This window comes from Leuciscus leuciscus, assembly GCF_965113295.1.
Source record: "Leuciscus leuciscus genome assembly, chromosome: 12".
Lineage (NCBI taxonomy): Eukaryota > Metazoa > Chordata > Actinopteri > Cypriniformes > Leuciscidae > Leuciscus > Leuciscus leuciscus.
The window spans coordinates 29,003,725-29,026,393 of NC_138736.1; the positions used below are offsets into that span (position 1 = coordinate 29,003,725).

Below are 22,669 nucleotides of genomic sequence, written 5' to 3' on the forward strand. Positions count from 1 at the left end.
CTATTGTACTACTATACTAAATTGGTATACTTAAAGTCTGCTAAATCGGAACAACTCATTTTGTACTTAATGCACTTTGGTTATCCATATATTATTTTGATTGTGCTAAAGTGGAACTATTGCAAATATACTTTAGGTATTAAATATCTTGCATTTAAATAATCATACAGAGATCATCCTTAATAATTGTGAAACACATTTTAGGCTTAATATTAAGAAATGTGCATTCTGCAATAGAGAATTACTCGAAATAAAGTTTAATTATAATATTTATATCAATAAGTCTCATGCAATATGTCAGTATATATGTTAATGGATTTGTAGTTTTCTTAGTATGAAATAAATGTATTTTAAATACATTATCATATTGGTGTTTTTCACAAATGTATTATTTTACTCTTGATATATTTTTTTTATGTTAAAACAAAGTAAATCATCTTAATTTTCGTGCTGCATAAAATACAAAATAATTTGTTTTAATAAACTCTGAATATATTTTTAAATCAGAATAGATAAAAATGTAATATATACATTTTAATCTGATATGTTATCGCTATATATATATATATATATATATATATATATATATATATATATTTATAAGTACTGAATATATTAATGTTATTACTCCAGATTAGACTAAAATCAGAATAATATGATTCAGTAAAATGTGTGCTCTTCAGATCTGCGTGATTAACTCTGAATCTCTTAAAGGGAAGTGAAAGACTGATTTTAAGAAGAATGAAACTCTCTCTCTCTCACTCACTCACTCACTCACTCACTCTCTCTCTCTCTCTCTCTCTCTCTCTCTCTCTCTCTCTCTCTCTCTCTCTCTCTCTCTCTCTCTCTCTCTCTCTCTCTCTCTCTAGCTGCCACTCGTCCCACCCTCACGGTCCTGCCCCCCTCCAGAGCCGAGCTGCAGCAGGGTAAGGCTACAGTGCTGTGTTTGGGCAGTAAGGGATTCCCCTCTGACTGGACGCTGAGCTGGAAGGTGGATGGCAGTAGCAGGAGCTCTGCTGTGAATCTGAGTCCCAGTGTTCTGCAGAAGGATGGACTGTACAGCTGGAGCAGCAGCCTGAGTCTCACTGAGAGTGAGTGGAGCAGAGCAACAACCATCAGCTGTGACGCCACACACACATCCCAGAAAGCAGTGACCGAGAGCCTGAACACACAGCAGTGTGATGATGATGACCAGTGAAACACACACACACATCACACAAAGACATAGATAGCATGCATTCATTCACACACACACTCACAAACTTACATAGGACTGTCCTAAATCAGTCAATGCTCAACAATTAATCTTTCGTTCTGTTAGTATAATGTTCAAATATTCTTAGCTGTTGTAACAGCAATGCTTTGTTGTTTTATTGCTGCCAAATAAAAGCATTTTGACTCAAATATGGTGTTGACTTTCTTGCTGTATTATAAAACAACCTACAAAATGAAATCCCACTTTTTATAAATTTTTTGGGGACTTGTGTCCATTGCGATTATTGTGATGAACAGCATGAATATTAAAATCATATTTTGATATTGAAAATATCGATTACAGTAAAAAAGATATGTTAAAGGGATAGTTCTCTTACGAGAGTACTCTCGTGTTGCGTAAGCTAGCTTACGCTACGGGAAAATCCCTTTTCTCGAGAATACTGAAGCCAAAAATTATCCTTAATTTTGTATTAGTTGTATTAGTTTACGCCTATTGGTCGCTCTGCGGCAACTGCTGCAACCTATCGAGAGGCTTCTCGTGACGTAAGCACCAATGAGGGCGCGGGCGCCCTCAATCGTCACGGCCCGCCAGAATGGGCGTGGCTTATGCCTATATAAGCCCAGTCCCGATTGGATGCTCATTGATTTTTCATCTCTTCAGCGAAGTATTCACATCGCTGGATCTCCGGAGAAGAAGCCTGCGCCGTCGAAGAGGCACTGCAGCGGGACGAGCAACTGCATTGCAGAATAGTGACTGAGGAAGCCGGTCGTCTTTCGCCGCTGCTCCTGCTGCGCCATCCGCGCGCTCATATCCTTTCCTTGCTTCCGTTTGTATTCGCCGCCGCGACACACAAGTGTTTTCCGCTAAAAGAGCCGAGGCGTTGTTACAAATGCCTCGTTCCTCAAAATGCGGCTCGTGTAGAGCCCAGCTCAGCGACGGGGACCGCCACATCCTGTGCGCTTCCTGCCTGGGCAGAAACCACGCCGAACATGCGATTTCCCATGGCGGCTGCCCGGAATGCGACACAATGACCATGTCATTGTCCTGGCCGTGTTTGATGTGGACACCTCTCTTCTGCTTCTCTCGTCTGGGCCGCGCCGTAAGAAGCGCCGCTCTCAGAGACCCCCGGAAGATGAATTTCCTCACGAAGGCATGCCGGTGGTATCCCTGTGTGCTTCGCTGACCGAATCTCCCACCTCGCTCATGGATGGCCAGCGCCCACTGTGCCCGACGAGTTCGAGGGAGGCAATGTAGAAGAGGACAGCTGCTCTCTTCTTGCCTCCATTCCGGACCCCGCCCCTTTGCTGCAAGAGTCAAGTGGAGTATGGGCCAGCATCGACTCTGAGCTTCTCCGCCTCCTTACCAAGGCCGTGGAGGACCTCGGCCTCGATTGGTCGCTGCCCAAAGAGCCCGCGCCCAACAGGCTTGACGGCTGTTTCCTCCCCGGACGCCACCCGACGCCTCACTCGAGACCCGCTCCTTTCCTGCCCGAGCTGCACGAGGAGCTGTCTAAGTGTTGGAAGGTGCCTTTTTCAGTGAGGCTGCGTGCATCTGTCTCTTCGACGCTCTCGACTGTCGACGGCGCGAAAGACAAGGGCTACCAGTCCATTCCTCCCGTCGAGGAAGTGGTAGCAACCCACCTCTGCCCGCCATCCGCGGGATGGCAGTCCAAACCCGCTTTGCCTTCCAAAGCCTGCCGGAGTACTTCGGCCCTCATCGGTCACGCTTATGCCGCCGCCGGTCAAGCCGCTTCAGCACTTCATTCCATAGCCGTGCTTCAAGTTTATCAAGCCAACCTTCTCCGCTCTATGGATGAGGTGGGCCCGGATCCTCAGAACTTTACGGATCTTAGAAGCGCCACGGACTTAGCTCTACGAGCCACCAAGTCCGCTGCACAGGCCATTGGAAGAAGCATGGCGTCTCTCACTGTCACCGAGAGACACTTGTGGCTCACGCTGTCCGACATGAAATACTCTGACAGAGCCACCATCCGCGACGCGTCTGTGTCTCCTTCGGGTCTCTTCGGCCCGTCTGTTAAAGGGTTTGCTGAGCGCTACACAGAGGTGCAGAAGACGTCGCAGGCCATGCGACACTTCATCCCCAGGCGTTCAAGTTCCGCGTCAGGCCACTCCAAAACGCAGCTGCCAGGCCGGAACACAGCGCCACCGCCACCTTCACAGCACCGTCAGCCCAGGGACTCGCATCAGCGCTTACGCTCCTCGAGCCGCCGCAGGCCGCCTCCCCCCCGGGGACCCAGGCCTAAGATTGCGCTGAATCCCGAGCCTCCCAAGTCTTCCTGACCACCGTCAGAAGACGATGATGGTTGAGTCCCGCTGCGGCCGGACCGCCATCGAAAACAGCACGCTTCGCAGTTCCCACAGCAGAGGTGACTGGAGGTGTGTATTTCACAGCCAACGAGCCCGTTACACAACCCGCTCGCCTGTACTCAAACGCCGTTTTCACGGCGACCCAGATAAATCTCAAAAAGAGCATTATGTCTGTTGGTCCGGCTCACGCCGAAAGTGTTATAAATGTAGGAACTGTGCCCACTTCCCAGTGCTCACCCCTACACATAAGCACGGGCCGTTCAGTGACACTCACTCATACAGGGCCCACATCAATAAAATCGGCTCAGGCCGCATGTGTTTCAAACGTAGGAAATGCACCCGCTGCTCAGTGCTCACCCCTACTCATAAACACTGCCCGTTCAGTGATACACACTCACTTGGGGCGCCCGTCAACAAACACCAATTGTGTTTTAAGTGTAAGAAATGTGCCCACTTCTCAGCGCTCATGCTTACTAATAAACACTGCACGCCCTGTGTCACATACACATATAGGGCTCCCTTCATTAAAACACTTCCCGGTCCCCGTGACAAGAGTGTTATGTGTGAATCAGCTGTAAGCACAGCGTCAATGTATCAACCCGATCGCGTCTCTGGGTCCCTGACACACAGCGACCAGAGCCCAGATACCATCCTACCCCTGGCCACACGTGCAGAAGCATGGGGAATGATCCCGGGCGTGTCAGAATGGGTATTGAACATTGTAAAACGAGGCTATTCGCTGCAGTTCGCTCGCAGACCCCCGCGCTTTCGAGCCAGGGTCGAAACTACGGTGAAAGGCGAAGTAGCCCACCTGCTGAAAAAAGGAGCCATAGAAACTGTCCCTCTGACACAGAGCGAGTCAGGCTTCTACAGACGGTACTTCCTAGTACCCAAAAAGGATGGCGGTCTCAGACCCATCCTAGATCTCAGGCGTTTGAACAGAGCCCTGATGAAGTGGCCGTTCAGAATGCTCACGACCAGACAAATCCTCGCGCAAATTCGCCCGAGGGACTGGTTTATTTCAGTGGATCTGAAAGATGCTTATTTTCAGATATAAATAGCGCCCCGTCACAGGCCTTTCTTGAGATTCACCTTTGAGGGCCAGGCCTATCAGTACACCGTCCTTCCGTTAGGCCTGTCTTTAGCACCCTGAACATTTACGAGGTGCATGGACGCGGCGCTCGCTCCCCTGAGACTACGGGGTATACGAGTACTGAACTATTTGGACGACTGGCTAATTCTAGCGCAGTCAGAGGCGGAACTGTTAACGCACAAGGCCTTACTACTCAGCCATCTAGAGGGTCAATTGGACCAAGAGCTTGCTGTCTCCCAGCCAGAAAATCTCTTTTCTGGGAACAGATTTAGACTCAGTTTCAATGACAGCGCGGCTTACGTCACAGCGCGCTCTGCGAATACAACGCCTGGCAGCGTCATTCAAGGCTGGCAATGTCACTCCTCTCAAAAGTTTTCAGAGGATGCTAGGTCTTGAGGCCTCAGCCTCAGCAGTGCTCCGACTGGGCTTGCTTCACATGCGCCCACTTCAGCACTGCCTGAAGACGCTCCGGTCATGCATACCTCATGCATACCTCAAGGTAACCGAGAACTGTGTTACAGCTCTGGAGCACTGGAAGGCGACCGACTGGTATCAGTCAGGCGTAGATCTGGGAGCGGTCTTGAAACTGAAAGTAATCTCGACAGATGCCTCCAACTCAGGTTGGGGCGCTCTCTACGAGGACAGGCCGACTTTTGGCCTGTGTTCAGGCCAAGAGAAGTGCTTACACATAAACTGTCTGAAGATGAAAGCGGTTGAGAACGCTTTGGGGTATTTTCTTCCCCTCTTAAGGGGCCACCACGTCTTAGTCCGCACAGACAACATGTCGGTTATTAACAATAAAAGTCGTTATTTTTGTTGTTTTTTGCGCACAAAAAGTATTCTTGTCACTTGGTAAACTTGTGGTTGAGCCACTGTAGTCACTTGGACTATTTTAACAATGTCTTTAACAACTTTTATGGGCCGGCAAGTTTCGATCCCTTAGAAGCCTATGAAGGAGTGATCCAGCTCGCAGATTTCATCAAAAATATCTTAATTTGTGTTCCGAAGATGAACGAAAGCCTTACGGGGTTGTAACAACACGAGGGCAAGTGATTACTGACAGAATTTTCATTTTTGGGTGAACTATCCCTTTAACAAGGCATCTTAATAGCATATTTAATGAAATAAAACATTTTACATTTAATTTATAAAAATGTATATATATATAAAAAAAACTCTAAAATAAGGTATTTGAGAAATCTTTTATACTAATTTTACATGAAATGTAGGGAAAAGGGTCTGAATTCTGACTCTCAAGAATTATGCATTTAAACAGGATGAATGAAAAAATTATGGCAATGCACGAGAGATGAATAGGGTAATAAATTAATAAAGATATAATAGATTTCATCATACTTCCCCAGTTGGTTGATTAAATGAAAAATCAAAAACATTTTTTATCTAGTTTTCTGAAATTTTATGTTTAAATATACAAACAAGGCATTTTCAGTTTGCACTCATTTGCATTTATTTCCAGAACAGAAATCTGAACACTGGATAAAGCAGCTTCAAAAGTTTGTGTGTCAGATTTTGTTGACATATTAGAGTCAAGAGTTTGGAGGGAATTTTGGAAATCTATTTTTATCATTTAAAAAATCTGAAAATATCATCAACAGCCAGGAGGAAAAAATCACCATATTTTTAGGAATAAAATGACGTAGCCCATAAAATCAGGCATATGTGAACAAACCCCTCTGTAAGGGAATAAATCTGTAAAGTGTGGGCTTAAGTGGAGTTCTTCTGGCTCAGCATGAGAAAAAATATATTTGGCCTTTACAGATATGTATAATCTACAGACACAGATAGATGAAGTTCTATTGATTCTTTTAATTTACATGTTATTATTCGTATAAATGTTAAACTTAAATGCATGAAAATAAACTTTTTAAATATTTGATCTTAATAATCATACAGGAAAACTTTGATTGTTAACAGAGGAAGCAATGGACAAAAAATTATTCAGGATCTAATTCTGACTATTGTGGACCCGTCAGAGAGCTAGTTAAAGTCTGGATGAATACATTGTTTTCTTTTATGGAATAAAGCAAATAGAGATTCAGTTGAACTGCAGACAGCTTGTATAAATATTTCAACGCATTCTCATCCCAAGGCGTCATATACTGACGCTTTTGACATTTCGTCTACATCGAACGCACATGGCACCCTTTAGCGTCAATATGAGACGCACAGAGCTTTGTTCGGTTATGGATAGGTTTAGGTCTGGGGTAGGGTTAGGGTTAGACCGCTAGAAGGCGCCTTCTGGCCCATATCTATCTGCGTCTCATATTGACGCTAAAGGGTGCCATGTGCGTTCGATGTAGACGAAATGTCAAAAGCGTCAGTATATGACTTGGGATGAGATCGGGCTGAAATATTTATATATTTATATATTTATTCATTCATTCATTCATTCATTCATTCATTCATTCATTCATTCATTTATTTATTTATTTATTTATTTAGTTATTTAGTTATTTAGTTATTTATTTAGTTATTTATTTTAGGTGCAAAAGATCACTGATCCTCTAAACAGGTCTGTAAAATGATTATGAGAATATGAGTTTTAACTAAGAGGCTTGGATATATAAGATACATTAATGATATATGAACAATTTCCCAGTCAATCCACTAATAATGCTATTATAGTGAAATATATGGTATATGAGGGACTGATGTGAAATCTTAATTTTCATTACATAAGCATTGATCACGGTGAGTTTTCTTTCATATTAATTTTGGGTGTGTTTTATTGTTATTATAATTTGTAATTCATGTTTGAGACATTCTGTTGTATTTTTATATAATATATGTAGAATGTGTTGATGAGTGTGTGACTATGAACATCAACAGTTCATCAACCGTCTGTGTATCTGAGTGTTTGTGTGTAAAGTCAGTGAGGTGAATAATGATCTTCAACTTCAACATCTGCAGAAGTCTCAGCCAAGGAGGTTTTTGTATGATGCTTTTACACTGTGTGAACACCCAGTCTGTGGTACCAGAGACCCCCTTGTTATATAGACTCTGACAGTAATAAACTCCTGAATCTTCAGGCTGGACTCCACTGATAGTCAGAGTGAAATCCATGTGGTCTCCACTTTCACTGCCACTGAATCTGGAAGAAACACCTGAAGCTCTCTCTGATGTGTAATAGATCAGGAGTTTAGGAACTTCTCCAGGAATCTGATGGTACCAGGACATACAATACAGGGTGGTGTTTGCTTTAACAAGGTTTACTGCTGGTTTATGATTACAGAGAATAGAGACAGTCTGATCAGGCTGCACTGTTTGAGCTTCAGATTGAGTCAGAGTTTGTCCCACAGAACCTGAAGAGAGAGAATAAAATGCATAAAATGAAGTCTAAATCTTGATCTGAGCTTCTGTGGACTTGTTGATTTCTTAATTTCTGGCTTTAGGTCTGAATCTAATTATATTCATTTATATATACTTACTCCATATGCAGGTTGTGAGTGTCCAAATAATGACGGCTATTAAAGTCATGTTTGCTTTTGGATCTGTTATCATGAAGAAGAGCTGTCAGTCATAAAACCATAAACTCACATATCTATAAAGACCTCCAGTGCACTGAAGCATGCAGCTCATATGCAAAGTGTCTTCAATGTAAGTGTGCTTTCTGAGAACAAGAACCTCTTACTGTCAAGAAACATATTTCAGGTGGTAAACAGAGACAGATCTTTTTTTTTTTTTCTTGAACATCTTAAAAAGTCTAATGATCTCAGTTGCTGACAAATAAAAGTAATAATCAATTTAACTGATTTTACTCTTGTTCTGCTGTTACACTGCAGGCTTAAGCAGTGTAGAGTTATTGTGCAGTTGAGTTCAACTATTTAAATGGTTTACATTACAATAAGGAGCAATAATTTGATTTTTCATTATTATTTCACTCTACACTGTTAGACTTTTCTGTAATTTCTACAGTTATTTACTTTAAATCCCCCAGTATTATACTGCTATTTCTCTTTACAGTAAATAACTGTGATTCCAATTGCATCATGGGAATTTTCTGTGACGTCTAACACCACATACAGAGACTTACTGTATTTTTTAAATTTGCTGTATACTACTGTATTTGACGTAACGGCCTCTCTGGCTGGCACCATTCCACCGTGCTTTTTATTTCCTAATTTTTGCCTTACACCACGTGTCTACAACGCTATAATAGCCAGAGGCTGTCTATATTGGACACATTGAAGCGACCGGACCTTTAAATGCAAACCTGTTTATCCCTTGTAAGAACTAGTGCGAGCGCTTGGACTCGTATCGGACTACGTCTGAAATATAACGGCCGCGGCGCATCACTACACTGTCTGGGATTTGTCGTGTCGCGTCAGACAGACATCCAGTGTAGGTAATGGGGTCTGTCTTTTGTTGGATCGCGACGTTCGTGTCTGGCCCGGGGAAGAGACGGAATTCACTTCACCGAGAGAGAGATCAGCAAGCAAGGTAAAAAAAACAAAAAAAACAAACATTCTGTGTATGTTGACAGGATTGTGCCCAGTTTAACGTATGTTATAACGTTAACCAGTGCCGTCGCAGGTGGGGTGCGAGGCCCTGTGCGAACTTGAAATGCGAGGCCCTGCTCTTTGATGTGTATGCTCAATTGCGTATGAATTACAGTCACACGGACGTAGCTGTTCTAATTTTTTTGCACGCATAATCTTGCTGCAATACGTTTTTATCAAGTAGAATAATACAGCATAATCATGCACATAGTCTCAGCTATGACTTTTTGCTATTTATTTCAGAGGGGAAAAAAAATCAACTGTGCAACCACGAGTGGTTTTACATCAAGTCAGCTCGAGAATTTTAATCGAGAATCCGCCTAGTTCACTCATGTGTATCTTAATGGTCCAGTGGTAGAACTTTCGTCAAGCGTCTCAGAGGTTCTGGGTTCGAATCCGCTCTCGTATGGTTTTATTTTTCTCGTATAACGTTAGTTTTTTTTCTTCTCATCAAAACCGAGTATGTTAATCAGTGGTTGTATATCAAGCAGGGACACATTTGTGTGCATTTTGTTAGAGTATCCACAACGGATTGAAGCGCGCGTCCAAATGAAGACAGTGCGTTGTGTGTGCGCGAGCCACACGAGAAAACACTCCGCGCCACTGATCGCAGCTGCAACGAGCACTTTGATCACTTGATTTAAAAAACACATTTCAGCGCTAGATCTTCTCTTATTAAAAAAAACGAACGAAATGAATGCTCTGCTGGTTAACTGGATATGTTTTATTTATTTGTAGAATTGTTACATTCGTGCCGCGAGATGTTTTAAAAAGTGGTAAAAAAAAATAAAAAAAATAAAAAAACAGCAGGATTGCGAGGCCCCCTATTGGCGCGAGGCCCTGTGCGGTTGCACAGTTCGCACAGTCTATGCGACGGCTCTGACGTTAACGTTAGCCTAACGTTACTCGTCGTCAACATGGCGGTAACGAACTTTACCATGGTAAACTGAGCTAACGTTTCATTTTACACACTTTGTTAGATTATTGAATTGTCGAGTTAAAATATGCCAACGAGCAACGCGTTTACATTAACAATAAATGTGAATAAACTAATGTGAAATTCTGTTTATATCTTGGCCTACTGATGAGAACCTTTATAGTTTTAGCATTAGTTTGCAAACTATACCATATTATAGTTTTTTTTTTTATGGAATTTAATATTTACTTCCATTTTTGTGTTTAAAGGCAACTGCAACAAAGCGCCAATTCGCGCCAGTGACTAGCAAGATTCCAGAGGTAGGCCAGCCCATTTGTGATATATTTTGAGATAAGTTTGCTGAAATGATTAGCATACACTATGTGAAAATTGCTTTTGAGCCACTGGTGCAGACTAGGTAGCTAACAATATCTTATAAAATCTCTATAAAATTGGCTAACTTTATATCAAATAAGTGACCTTTGCATTATGTCTAACTTTATTACACAGCAAATGAACCAATCAGAAGATGGACCATTGTCTTTGTTCAGTCTCACCAGATTAAATGTATCCAGGTAAGCACTGCAGTAAAACTCTCACTAAGACCAAATCTAGCATTCTAAACAACTTAAGTTTATATTTTTGCATTATTTTTATATTTTATTAGCCAGCGACTCTACCATTGCAGTTCCACCTGACTAGGAAGGTCCTAATATCAGCGCACAGGTGGGTTAACTACTGTAGGAAGGAGAACGATCATCACACAGTGATTTCTTGCATGTATCTTACTGTGTATTTGTCTCAAACAGGTACTCCTTCACTGCAGACAAGCTGAAATGGGCTAAAATCATCTATTTCAGTCGTTCAACTTCTTTCTATGCATCTCAGCATTTTTGGACAGAATTTAGGATTTGTAAGTATTAAAATTTAATCTGGCATAATTTAATTTAGTTCTTTTGTATGCTATTTATTGACAAAAGCTGTTTACAAATATATATTCTTAAGTTTTTGTGAAAATAATAATAAAAATTAACAAAAAAGGAGGTTAAAAATAATGTGACACTAATATTCTCTCTCTCTCTCTCTCTCTCTCTCTCTCTCTCTCATAGTGTTGGAACCGGGATCTCCTCTGAAGGACTTGAGTACATTTGTGTGTGTGGACACGCATGCAGACCAGGGAACACTCTGATGTTGTCAATCAAGTTCTGAACAGGAACCAATCTTTGGAGAAGTTCATTTATTCACAAAGGTGGACAAAAACATTGTGTTGGCTTTTTAAAGATTATTTTGATGACTTTTACTCCTATGCTGTAGAAAAGATGGAGTAGACAGTCAGACATTGATAATAATAATAAATGTTTCTTGAGGATCAAAGAGACTTCTTTCAAAAACATTACGCCACTTAAATACTTCTTTTGGCCACCAGTGTACATGAATCCAACACATTTTTGGAAATAAGTGAAATTATTTTTAAGGTGGGGTTATGTATCTTGTATTGTGAAAAGAACTGTGTTTTGTCCTGTTTTGGACATTTCCTTTTTGAATGCTTAATGTATTTATATTCTGCAGTTTTATGAATGTAATGGTTGATATTTCATTATAATACTTGTATAAGCTAAACAACCAATGACTCTACATTCATTTAGTCAAATGCTAATGTTTTGTTTATGATTTTATGTATGTTTTCAAAAATGTTTGCAGTGAAGGACAGCACATAATGTGTTAATTTAACACGTTTACACATCTTTGTGCTAACCTCTCTGACATATTTACTTTGTTAAAATCATTAACACAATGAATGAGTTAAAATTAACACAAAAAATGTTGTCTCTAAACTTACCCATTAATGTGTAAAAATTTCACACATCATTTCCAGCATTGGCATGTTTATTTTGTGATATATATGAAATGTTTTAAATAAAAAAATGGTATTTTGTGATAACTTTGTCTAATTGGTTTGTATGAAAGTAGTACTTATGTAGGATAAAAATAAAATTAATCATATATCAAAATTATCAAATCTAATTTATATTTAGTACAAATAAAAATAATTACAGTAGTGTACTGATTAGCTTAGTTTTTACAGTAATGCACTGTACTGATTAGCTTCGTTTTTACAGTAATGCACTGTATTACACAAAACTGAAATACGGTTTGGTACTGTAACTCTTAATTACAGTAACTTACTGGCAACAGTGTTGCCAGTAAGTTACTGTAAAAAACCCTTGAAAAGTCTAACAGTGTAATGATAATTAACTCTGTACGACAATTACTTTATAAAATAATAAAATGTATAATATTGTTGCTGTCGGGCAGAAGCTCCATATTTCGTCATTTGTCATTTTCGTCATACATCATTATTTGTCACCCTTTACGGTTGTCTGTGCTTTGCAAATATTTAACAAATGAAAAGAATTGACAAGAGTTTGTGCCTAAACCTCAATGATTTTAGTCTGTCTCTGCTTGTTTGCAAGGGTAAATAAAGAACTGATTCTTTGAATAAGTACAGCAGTGTTTTCTTTACTAAAAACACTATATAAATGCTAATGTTTTATGTATTTTTGAGGTGCGGTGAAGAGTATAGTCAAAAAGTTATTTTGCCTGTCACAAATTCACAATTTGAAGAAAATCCGGCTCTGACCGTCTATTCTGAATAAAAGACAAAAAATTTGGTGATGAGCTACACTGTAAAAAAAAATTACATCCCCAAGTCAAAATTTTCTAGTGACTGGTTACATCTAAATTTTTCAATTAGTCTGATGTATTATTTCTCATTATTTCTCATTGAGCCAATGTTAACAGACTATGCACTTGGGCCAATTTAAAAATTTAGATGTTATTAGTCACTAGAAAATTTTGACTTGGAGAGGCTAGAAATTTTTTACGGTGTATGTATCAAATAAAAAATGCAAGAAAGGTCTGCACTCTAAAAATCTTTTATTAAAGACAGGAGATAAAGTTGACATAAGTTTCGGCTCTTTGCCTTCGTCAATGTCAGTGAGCAAGCGAGTCAGTGTAGCCAGAATTAGAAGAGCCATTATTGTTTGGTGTGTCAGTGACTCTGGCGGGACTGAACACACACTGATCATGAGGAGTTTTGTGAGTGTAAACATGCAAAACACTCTCCACTCAACAGACTCCTGTCAAACACACATTCAGTTTCCTCCAGGATTTACATAATGTGCTAAAACAATCAAACATGCATTTTTGCAGGATTCTATTGCTGACTTCTATTGCTCTTTAAATATTCTGGAGGTTTTTGTTCATTGAATGAATGAGAATCACTGTGGACTTTCAGTGGAGGAACTAAACTGAGTGCTGGAAGTAAGTGCAGAATGAAATAAGAAATTAAATATTACACTCAGTTAATCTAATTATAAATGTCAACCTGAAGAGAATCAGACAGCATTTTTAGAAAGTAATATTTTCATTATGTCCTGTAAAAGACTTTAAATGATAAAATTACCTTAATATTTCATTAAAGAAAACTAAATGATGGAGATGCATTCAAACATAAATCTACAGGAACTGAATGACATGAATTTATCAATATCATTAGTAATGTTGTATTTCTTGTATTTTTATATGTTATTTTTCGTATTCTGATTATACACAATGAAAAAGTAATTTCTAGTAGGATGGACATTTGGGAAATTTTGCTGTATCTTAATATAAATGTTTATTATTAGATAGGAGACAAAGAGTAAACTGATGGTGTTTCAGCTCCATTTTGAAAACAAATATGTTCCTTTACTTTCTATACATTTCACATTTAATTTAAAACACAATTAAATCCCATTATATATATATATATATATTTTTTTTTTTACAATGAATAATTTAATAATTAAAAAACAAATAGAGAGTTGTTGATTTTGTTTAGTGAAGCCTGATATGTCTTAGTTTTCAGCTTGTACAGAGCACAATAATAAACAAACAATTCAAAAAAACATATATGTGCATAAATATTGTAAAATTATATATACATATATATATATATACATATGTTCATATACAGTATAATGTGATGTCAGAATGTGATGTATTCTGCATATAATAAAGCTTATAATTCCATAAATACAATAATTCCATAAATACAAGCTTCTGTTCACAATGATGCGAAGCTCAAAATTTCACATACTCATTTCTGCTGAAATCTAATTAAAGTGGAATAAACCTTAAAAAAAAAAACAATCAAAATACATTTTGCAAGATTTTATTCATTAAAAACGTATTTCTTTTTTCAGCTGACTGAGCGAAACTAAACTAAGATACAGTTTTAGTGTCAGTGTCAGTGTTAGTGTTGATGTTAGTGTAACTCTGTCAGTGTCAGTTTTAGTGCAGGAGGTTTTTGTAATCTCTTTCTGTTTCAATTTATATACAGTATATATATTTAATTTATATAGTATTGTTAATCTTGACTATATTTATATGTTTAAGATAATACAGAAATATATCTAACTTCTGTTTCAGGTATTAATTATTACTGTACCTTAATCGTATGCTGTATATATGCTGTATATTTATATATTTTATAAATATAAATATATTTAGACTTGATTATAATTCTGAATGCGTATTTATACACTGAAAAGAAATGTATTCTTTTAATCTTGATATTTTTTAATGTTAAAACAAAGTAAATCATCTTCATTTTCATGCTCAGAATAAATACAAATTTTAGATATATATAATTAAAAATATATATTTATAAGTACTGAATATATTAATGTTATTACTCCAGTTTAGACTAAAATCAGAATAATATGATTCAGTAAAATGTGTTTTTTACGAGCTGTTGCTCTTCAGATCTGCTTGATTAACTCTGAATCTCTTAAAGGGAAGTGAAAGACTTGACCCGAAACTAATTTTTAAAAAACATTTAAGACCTTAGGACTTTTGTCGCACTTGAACCACGAATAGCCTACACACACACACACACACACACACACACACACACACACACACACACACACACACACACACACACACACACACACACACACACACACACACACACACACACACACACACACACACACACACACACACACACACACACAAATTATGGATTCGAGGAGTTTTGTGGTTGAAATTTAAAAAAGTAACAAATCCTTCACTCGCGGGTCAATTTGACCCCCTTAGGAATTAATGGAATGTGAGGAATGTTTCACTAGAAAAACCTAAAAATGCTCAAAATTCAAACTAAAAATGCTAAAACTTAACCAAAGATTATTTTATAATGTGTACATGTGTATAATGCACTCTGAAGAGAAACTGACTTTAGGATCCAGCGAAACAGGTCATTTACTGTTCATATATAGAGCTATAAGGCCATCTAGTGGCAAGAGTCATGAAATATCATGTTATATAATTCAAGAGGTCGGCAAAGACACCCAATGTAAGATATTTTGAGCTGAATTCAAAGGGTTATGCGTGAAATTGTGAGTTATTTTGAATTTAACTTGAAAGAATGTGAGGAATGTACTTGAATTACTATTTATTTATTATTTATTGATAAAACCTAGTAATTTAAAGGTAAATAAAAATATGCATTAATATTATCAAAATGAAATAAAATAAGGTTTATGGACCAAAAAATTTATAAAATAACATAAAAAAAATAACTCTGAGTTAGTTGTAACAACAAGACTCTGGGTTAGTTGTAACATTAATGAAGCATGTTTCTCATTAATGAAGTACATTTTTAATTGAATTTATATGTTGTTGTTGTTGTTGTTTTAAAATTTCAGTATGTTTAGGTCAGGGGTGTCAACTCGATCCTGGAGGGCCACTGTCCTGAGTTATAGCTCTAAATTGCGTCAGCACACAATTTTCATAATCCTTATTTCATAAAGTTACATCACACCCTGGTGGATATCATAATTTTATCTCACCCCAGGGTATGTTACAACTGAACCGGACTGAGGGGTGAATTGTAAATAATTTGAAATACATCTTACAAGAAAAAATGTCAAATTCACACAGTTGCCTAACTGGCCAATATTGATCTATCCAACACTCAATTCAAATTAAGTATAATTAATTGTATTTAGTTGTGTTGTAGGCACTAAAGGTACCTTTTAGTTCTATACCGAACAGCCTCTTTTAAAAACGAATCAAAATTAAAAAATTTAATATGACTACAGCATCTAATTTTGAATAAAAGACACGTCCACTGAAGAGCTTTACATCTGCTTGTCCTCCACTAGATGTCGCCATTAGACACTTGATGTCACCAGAAATCCAACAGAACAAGCATCCCACATCCACGTTGGCAAAAATGGTCCTGAATCTCCTGTATGAAACGTGTCATACTTCCACATTTTCAAGGCTCGTTGGTCTAGGGGTATGATTCTCGCTTAGGGTGCGAGAGGTCCCGGGTTCAAATCCCGGACGAGCCCAATCTTTTTAAAGGCTTTAGAATCTTGAAACTAACAAAACTTTACAAGTTTTTTTTTATTCGCTTTGGTACTATTTTCACAAGTTAGGTGTACATTTTCAAAACTCTTAGTGCTAATATCACAACAGATCATCAAAAGTGCACTTTTTTCAAACATTTCATTATGTTTTCAATTGTGTTAGTACAACACACAGAATCACAAAGTATCCTTTTCACAACACAAAATAAGTGTTTCGTCTACATAAATGTTTCATTCACAGTCACTGCCTTTCATAAAGCTCTTACTATCAAACTTTTGTTTTGCATCTCTTCTTGTTCAGTTTAATACATTTGTCTATGATTTAATCCAACTGATCTTAATGGTTAATCAATGAATCATTTGGTACACCTATAGATTTCTATAGATATTGATTCTATATACAGTTTCTATAGAACTTGTTTGCAATTTCTGATATGGATAACCAAATGTAATTAATTATTTTTACATAAGTGATTTATAGATAACCACCATGATGTTCAAAGTGTGTGCACATGCGTGTGTGTGTGTGAGAGAGAGAGAGAGAGAAAGATACAGAGAAATTTGCCATTTGTGAAAATACTATAAAGCAGAATAGAGTATAAGGGAGAGGAAACAGTTAATGACTGTAAAACATCAGATTGATCAGAGATGCATCAGTAGAAGGGAGACAGATGGCATCAAATACAGCATTTTACATGATGCCATGTGATATTGTAAACATGGTAGAGACATGGTAGTTACATTACTGTAACTCAACCTTCATCTGTAAAGGTCCACTATAACTCTGTTCTAGCACAGAACCTCATGGCTGTGCTTCATCACACCTTTTGATAACACTGGATAGATACTATTACAAACATTATGGATTCAATTACATAAGTTAGGTTATGCACGTGTATTTTCTAATGTGGCATAGCCTGTATTACTGTAATTAATTCAGCAACAACTGTGATTTGAAACATGTATCTTGCATTGTTTGCTGTTGAATGAACTGATTGTTAAAAGTACTAAATTGAAAGAAGATCATACTGTTGTGTTTCTGTGATTAAACCAAATGTGCTCATTACATATTACAATAATCTTGTGTTTGAAACAATGATTATGTGGACTGAAAAGTGTATAACTGTAATGAAAGCATGAGATCAGGTTTTGAAAGAATGACTAGCTGTGTTACAAGTGTGATCAGTTTGGATTTTTGAACTAAGAGTTTTGAAAATGTACACCTTACTTGTGAAAATAGTACCAAAGCGAATTTAAAAAACCTGTAAATTAACTATTTATATGCAAAGGTTGTCTACTGAATTCTACATGCTGCACAGTAGGTCCAGTGTTTTCCAACAGCGAAACAATTCTCTCACAATTATCTTACAATAATGACATAATGACAAGGACATGAACCTCTCTTAAAGTCAAAATGAAATCAAAATTTACAAATCTTTTTTTATAGACCATTGCAGTATTTAACATCGTTATAAAAAATAAAATAAAAATCACGTTTAATCAAAATAACTTCCCTCCCTCTTCCCATCTCCTCTCTTCTCTGATGACGCGTTTACTGGCGCGAGGGTGGGACAACTCACTCACATGAGATCACAGCAACAGCAGACCACCCGATCCAACAATCAATTCCCAATAGACAAAAATCAAGTCAAGTCCTCCCCCACATTTTTTCTTGTTCGAGAAGTCATTTCACTCGGATATATTGTGTCACAACAGGGAAGATAAGAATGATCGCAACTTCAGTTTCATGCCGAATTTTTGTTTTTCTTTTTATTCCAATAACTTCAACACTAATTAAAGTGTCCAATTGATTTTTATAAATTATTTTTTGCCTTGAATACATTGCCCACCCTTCAAATGGACTCCAAAATCTAGACAATCAAAATGTAATTTTGTCTGTTGAGTCAGATTAGATGTGGCTTTAAATTACTGCCGCGGAGACTATAGTCAGGATAAAGTCCTACGAATAATGTCCACACTTTTTAAGGTAGTCTGTGTTCTATACAGCTGATTCCCGCTGAGAAGTTTTATTGAGGGATTTTCAAATCACACCTAGCCAAACAAACACAAAGTAGGCCTTTACCATGTTGGTACAACTATGAAGATCATATTTTATTCAGCAACATGTTTAGTTAATGTCTTAATTCCTTTGTAAATAAGTCTTAAGAGTTATTTTAAGATCATTCTGTTTTCAGAACACATGGACATAAACCTTTTCAATTATCTGCAGGCTATCAAACAGTGCTAAACCAGCCTCGGTGCTAATACTTGGCTATGTAACTGGCCACTGAACGACCTCTGTAACTGCAGGTTGATGCCACCAGATGGCGCCATTCGTCAAAACCAAAATAAACATCCTAAACTCACTCCATCGAATGTCCTATAATGGTCCTGTAGCTTCTCCCTATGCAACGTGGCACACCATACTACCTAAACATATTATGGCTCGTTGGTCTAGGGGTATGATTCTCGCTTAGGGTGCGAGAGGTCCCGGGTTCAAATCCCGGACGAGCCCGATTTTGCATAGATTTCTTTTTTATATATATATATATATTTTTTTTTTTTGGAACTGCCCTTCTATTATCCAAATAGCCTGCTAGTGTTAAAGTAGGCCTAAAACGGGTTTCTCTTTAACTTACTGTTATAAAATAATCAACAATAATATACTTTTATGTGTGTTAAAACTTTTAAACTGATATATTTCTATCATTATAAAGTACATATCTATATCATATGATGTAGCTATAACCTACTTGCATTTATGCATGTGCGAATCATTGAATGTAATCTAGAGCTATTTGTGCAGTCTGGAAAAATCTGGACGTTCTCAGTAGTGGAAAATGACAACAGAAGACAATCTTAATTTAATACTGTAATATATACTCTTTATAAAAAGACATTTGTGACAAAAATGAAAACACGATACAAGCTAAAAATATTTCACACTGGTACAAGTCGAGAGGGAATATGCATAATTTGCACTTTATGCACAACATCTTCATTCTGTTTTGGAGCGCACCACATTTATATAGTAATAGATGGTGTTTTAATACAGTGTTAGATCTACTACCTCTCCATAGGCTTCACATACTTAAAAGAGTGTGACTGCTGCATATGAGCCATACATACAGGTGAAACAAGCTCAAATCACCCGTGTTCAACAAATCAATACCAAAACGGCATAATCAAGGTAGGGGAAGTTAATATTTCACATGCATGTTTGGCATTTCATAATTGAGAGCCACACAACAGCACAGGTCTAACGAAAATATGCATCATCCAAACACTTTGAGCTCGAGTTGGACAAAACGAATCAACGTTCACACTTGCGTATTCCAGTTAGAATATGTTTTCAGGCGTCCAGCTCGTGCAGGCTGGAATTGTGACTAAAATTACTATATTTAAACAACGTGATGATAGCCAACCACAATCCCAGACACCAAAAGCGTAATGCTTATACTTTCCACTTTTCGTAACAACTTACAAATTCGATTTACATATGAAGCGGCAAGGAAGCGATAACATAAGGCAGATCAGAGTTGTAGCTGAGACAAATAAACGTCCTTAAAGCATTTCACGTTAAACAGCGTGAATCGTATGTGGAAATTAAAAAGGTGCTTGTGTGTGGTATCATAAAGTGTTTCACAATCGCAGTGTGCATCATACCAGACAGCAACAGTGTCGGCCCAGATCCGGCCCACATTTGGTAGAGGTGGGTTCAACGCGTACCAGATGTGGGCCGGATCTGGGCCGACACCACGTTGCTGTCTGGCTACACACTCTCGTCCTAGGCGCGTGTGGTTGTAGCTCAGCAGTAACAGTCAGCTGTCAGAGTTAGCATATAAAAAAACATAGCTTAGTCTTGCTGGGCCAGTGTTGGAAGGGTAACAAGGTGGGCGTCGGGGACAGACAGGAGACTGCTGAAGTAGCTAAGCGCCTCAGGTAACCGTACACCAGTTTTTGCGGTTAACCTCCTTGTAGCAAAGCTGGCACGCGAGATAATCTCCTCACCGCATTATGTCACACAGCCCCGGAGGATTACAGACACGCCTGTGAGACGTGATCGCAAAGTCCGATCCCTGCAGGCGCTCAGTCCGGGCCTGGCCTGTCACTTTTAGGGGTTTAACATTGGCTCAAGAACAGCACAGTGATTTGAAAAGGCAGTTGTTAAGCTTCAGGCTATACTAACAGCTAGGTACGTTCACGAAGTAAGACGACCTGGAGTCAGTGTAGGAAACTAATAATTACCCTCTTGAATTGTGCTCAGGGTGGGATACGAGGCCTGGGTTAAGTTTCAGTGGCACTCTAGGCCCGAGTCAAGTTTTTGATGGCTCCAAATATAATTTACGAACAATCGATTCGGCATTTCAATGCCAGGAGCCTCAAACAGGCCATGTATCTTCCTAAAGAGATTAACATGATGTGGATCATTCTTAAAAGATATTAATGAATACTTCTTGAAACACTATTCCTACGTTCCGAGTTAAATCAGTTTTCTCAAATAAAGAACATCTATAATTCTCTCATCTTCAAGTAGTTCTAAAGAATTTTTTCTTCAGTGAAACACAAAAGAAAATATTAGAAATATTCAAATATTAATATAATACATTAATAATGTATACATTAATATATTATTTAAGTTTCGAATAATAAAAAAAATTCAGTAGTGTCAAAACATTTGTTTTGGACCCCACTGGCTTTTATTCTAAGAACAAAAACATTCTTCAAAATATCTTCTTTTGTGTTCCACTAAAGAAAGACTGTCATACACGTTTGGAACGACATGATGATGACAATTTTGACATTACAATTTTCATTATTTGGGTGTACTGTCCCTTTAAGCTATGGTGTGCATCTGTGGCATAATGCCAATTATGACAAATACAATTATGAAAAACAAATATTGAGCAAAAAAGAGGGTTTGTTTGTTACCCAGTAGAGTCGAATTATAACCAGGTGACTGCCGACGCACTTTTTGTTTTTCAAAGTACATTTTCTGTTGTAATCAACAGCATGTGACAGATAGTGTCGATGGAGCTTAAGTTATATTTAACCCAGAACATTCCTTTAAGGCAAATCTTGATTAGAACTCCAAACTTAACTAATTCTTATGCTGGTAAAGCATAGCAATCAAGTATCATTTATTGAAGTGCAAGTCTGCCATCCCTTGAGGCTAGTCCCTCCTTGCAGACATAGCGATGTATGAAAGACCGGGTTATGTTATTTGGCTGTCACTGAGGATGTCACACCTCAAATGGTCAGTACTGTCATTGCCTTTGCACTTATCCCATCATTACACAGGGAATCCCCAGGAAGAGTTTAGAAGAGGACGAACAACAGAAAGGGTGAACGGTAGGAGGAAGGCAAATGGGTAACAGTTGTTGCGGTAAGCTCAGGATGAAGTGGATCACCTGTTTTCAGCTTGAGAGTGCAAAAGGTTCAGGTAGGAAATAACATAATACATATCAATTGTCATCAAGTAACTTTTTGCAATGCAAATCCCCGCAGACACACCAAACGAAACGACCGTCCCGATCCAATCAGTTAATGGGGGGTGTGTCTGCTGTCATGTCCTGAATGAAGAAAAAATCTTGAATTCAGTGAAAGTTCACCACAGAGACTGTAATAAAATAAAAATAAAAACATTCAGGCACCCTTGTCAAAACCAAAGGACAGGGTGTCTGGAAAGTTGATTTTGTCCCATAATTATTCCCAAACGTTTTATGCTAATCCCAGAGCAGTGAGAAAAATGGAGATCATTTTCATGCCCGTGGGTTGCGTCAACTTATTGTGAAAATGAATGGAAATTATATTTAAAAAAAAAAAAAAAAAAAATCCAGTTGTTTCTCCGTTACATTTGTGTGTGTTGTCTGTAAGGTTCAGGAGGGGGTCATAAGGCCACCATGGTGCAGGGGTGTTTGAGTTTGCAGGGCAGGACGCCCCTGTTGAGCTGGTAGAACTCTACCAGGTGGATCAGGTCTGTGAACTTGGTAGAGCCGTCATCAAGGCTAAAAAAGACCTGGCCATCCTCCTCAAACTGCCAGAGAGTGAAAAGAAATGCAAGGCGAAAAAGAGGTGGAGAAGAGAAGAGAAATCAGTGAATACATTTTTTAATTATTAAACTCTCCTGTCAAGATAACAAAAGCCTAAAATGAGCCAATCTCTCAATAAAAAA

The 22,669-nt window shown here is 38.2% G+C and overlaps 2 protein-coding genes and 2 long non-coding RNA genes across 8 annotated transcripts in view; 2 read left to right on the forward strand and 2 right to left on the reverse strand.

Moving 5' to 3' along the window:
* The window catches only part of LOC309510357 (immunoglobulin kappa light chain-like), a 33,017-nt gene extending 31,613 nt beyond the window's left edge, over positions 1–1,404 (forward strand). For all 3 annotated transcript variants that reach the window (XR_014210322.1, XM_082185108.1, XM_082185109.1), the window contains one exon: positions 870–1,404. Coding sequence is in view for 2 of the 3 variants with exons in the window: in XM_082185108.1 (XP_082041234.1) it covers positions 870–1,198 (329 nt within the window). In the remaining variant the exon portion in view is untranslated. The remainder of the gene's footprint in view (positions 1–869) is intronic.
* A 6,023-nt stretch (positions 1,405–7,427) lies between these two features.
* Positions 7,428–8,534, reverse strand: LOC309510363. The gene is made up of 2 exons (XR_014210324.1): positions 8,086–8,534; positions 7,428–7,959 (listed from the first exon to the last, which is right to left on the reverse strand). It is a non-coding gene; the product is annotated as an uncharacterized lncRNA (long non-coding RNA).
* A 6,576-nt stretch (positions 8,535–15,110) lies between these two features.
* Positions 15,111–22,306, forward strand: LOC309510372. Its single transcript, XR_014210336.1, has 2 exons — positions 15,111–18,625; positions 18,664–22,306. It is a non-coding gene; the product is annotated as an uncharacterized lncRNA (long non-coding RNA).
* The window catches only part of grb10a (growth factor receptor-bound protein 10a), a 62,996-nt gene continuing 59,680 nt past the window's right edge, over positions 19,354–22,669 (reverse strand). For all 3 annotated transcript variants that reach the window (XM_082185096.1, XM_082185098.1, XM_082185097.1), the window contains one exon: positions 19,354–22,531. In XM_082185096.1, the coding sequence (XP_082041222.1) occupies positions 22,385–22,531 (147 nt within the window). In that variant the 3' untranslated portion in view covers positions 19,354–22,384. The remainder of the gene's footprint in view (positions 22,532–22,669) is intronic.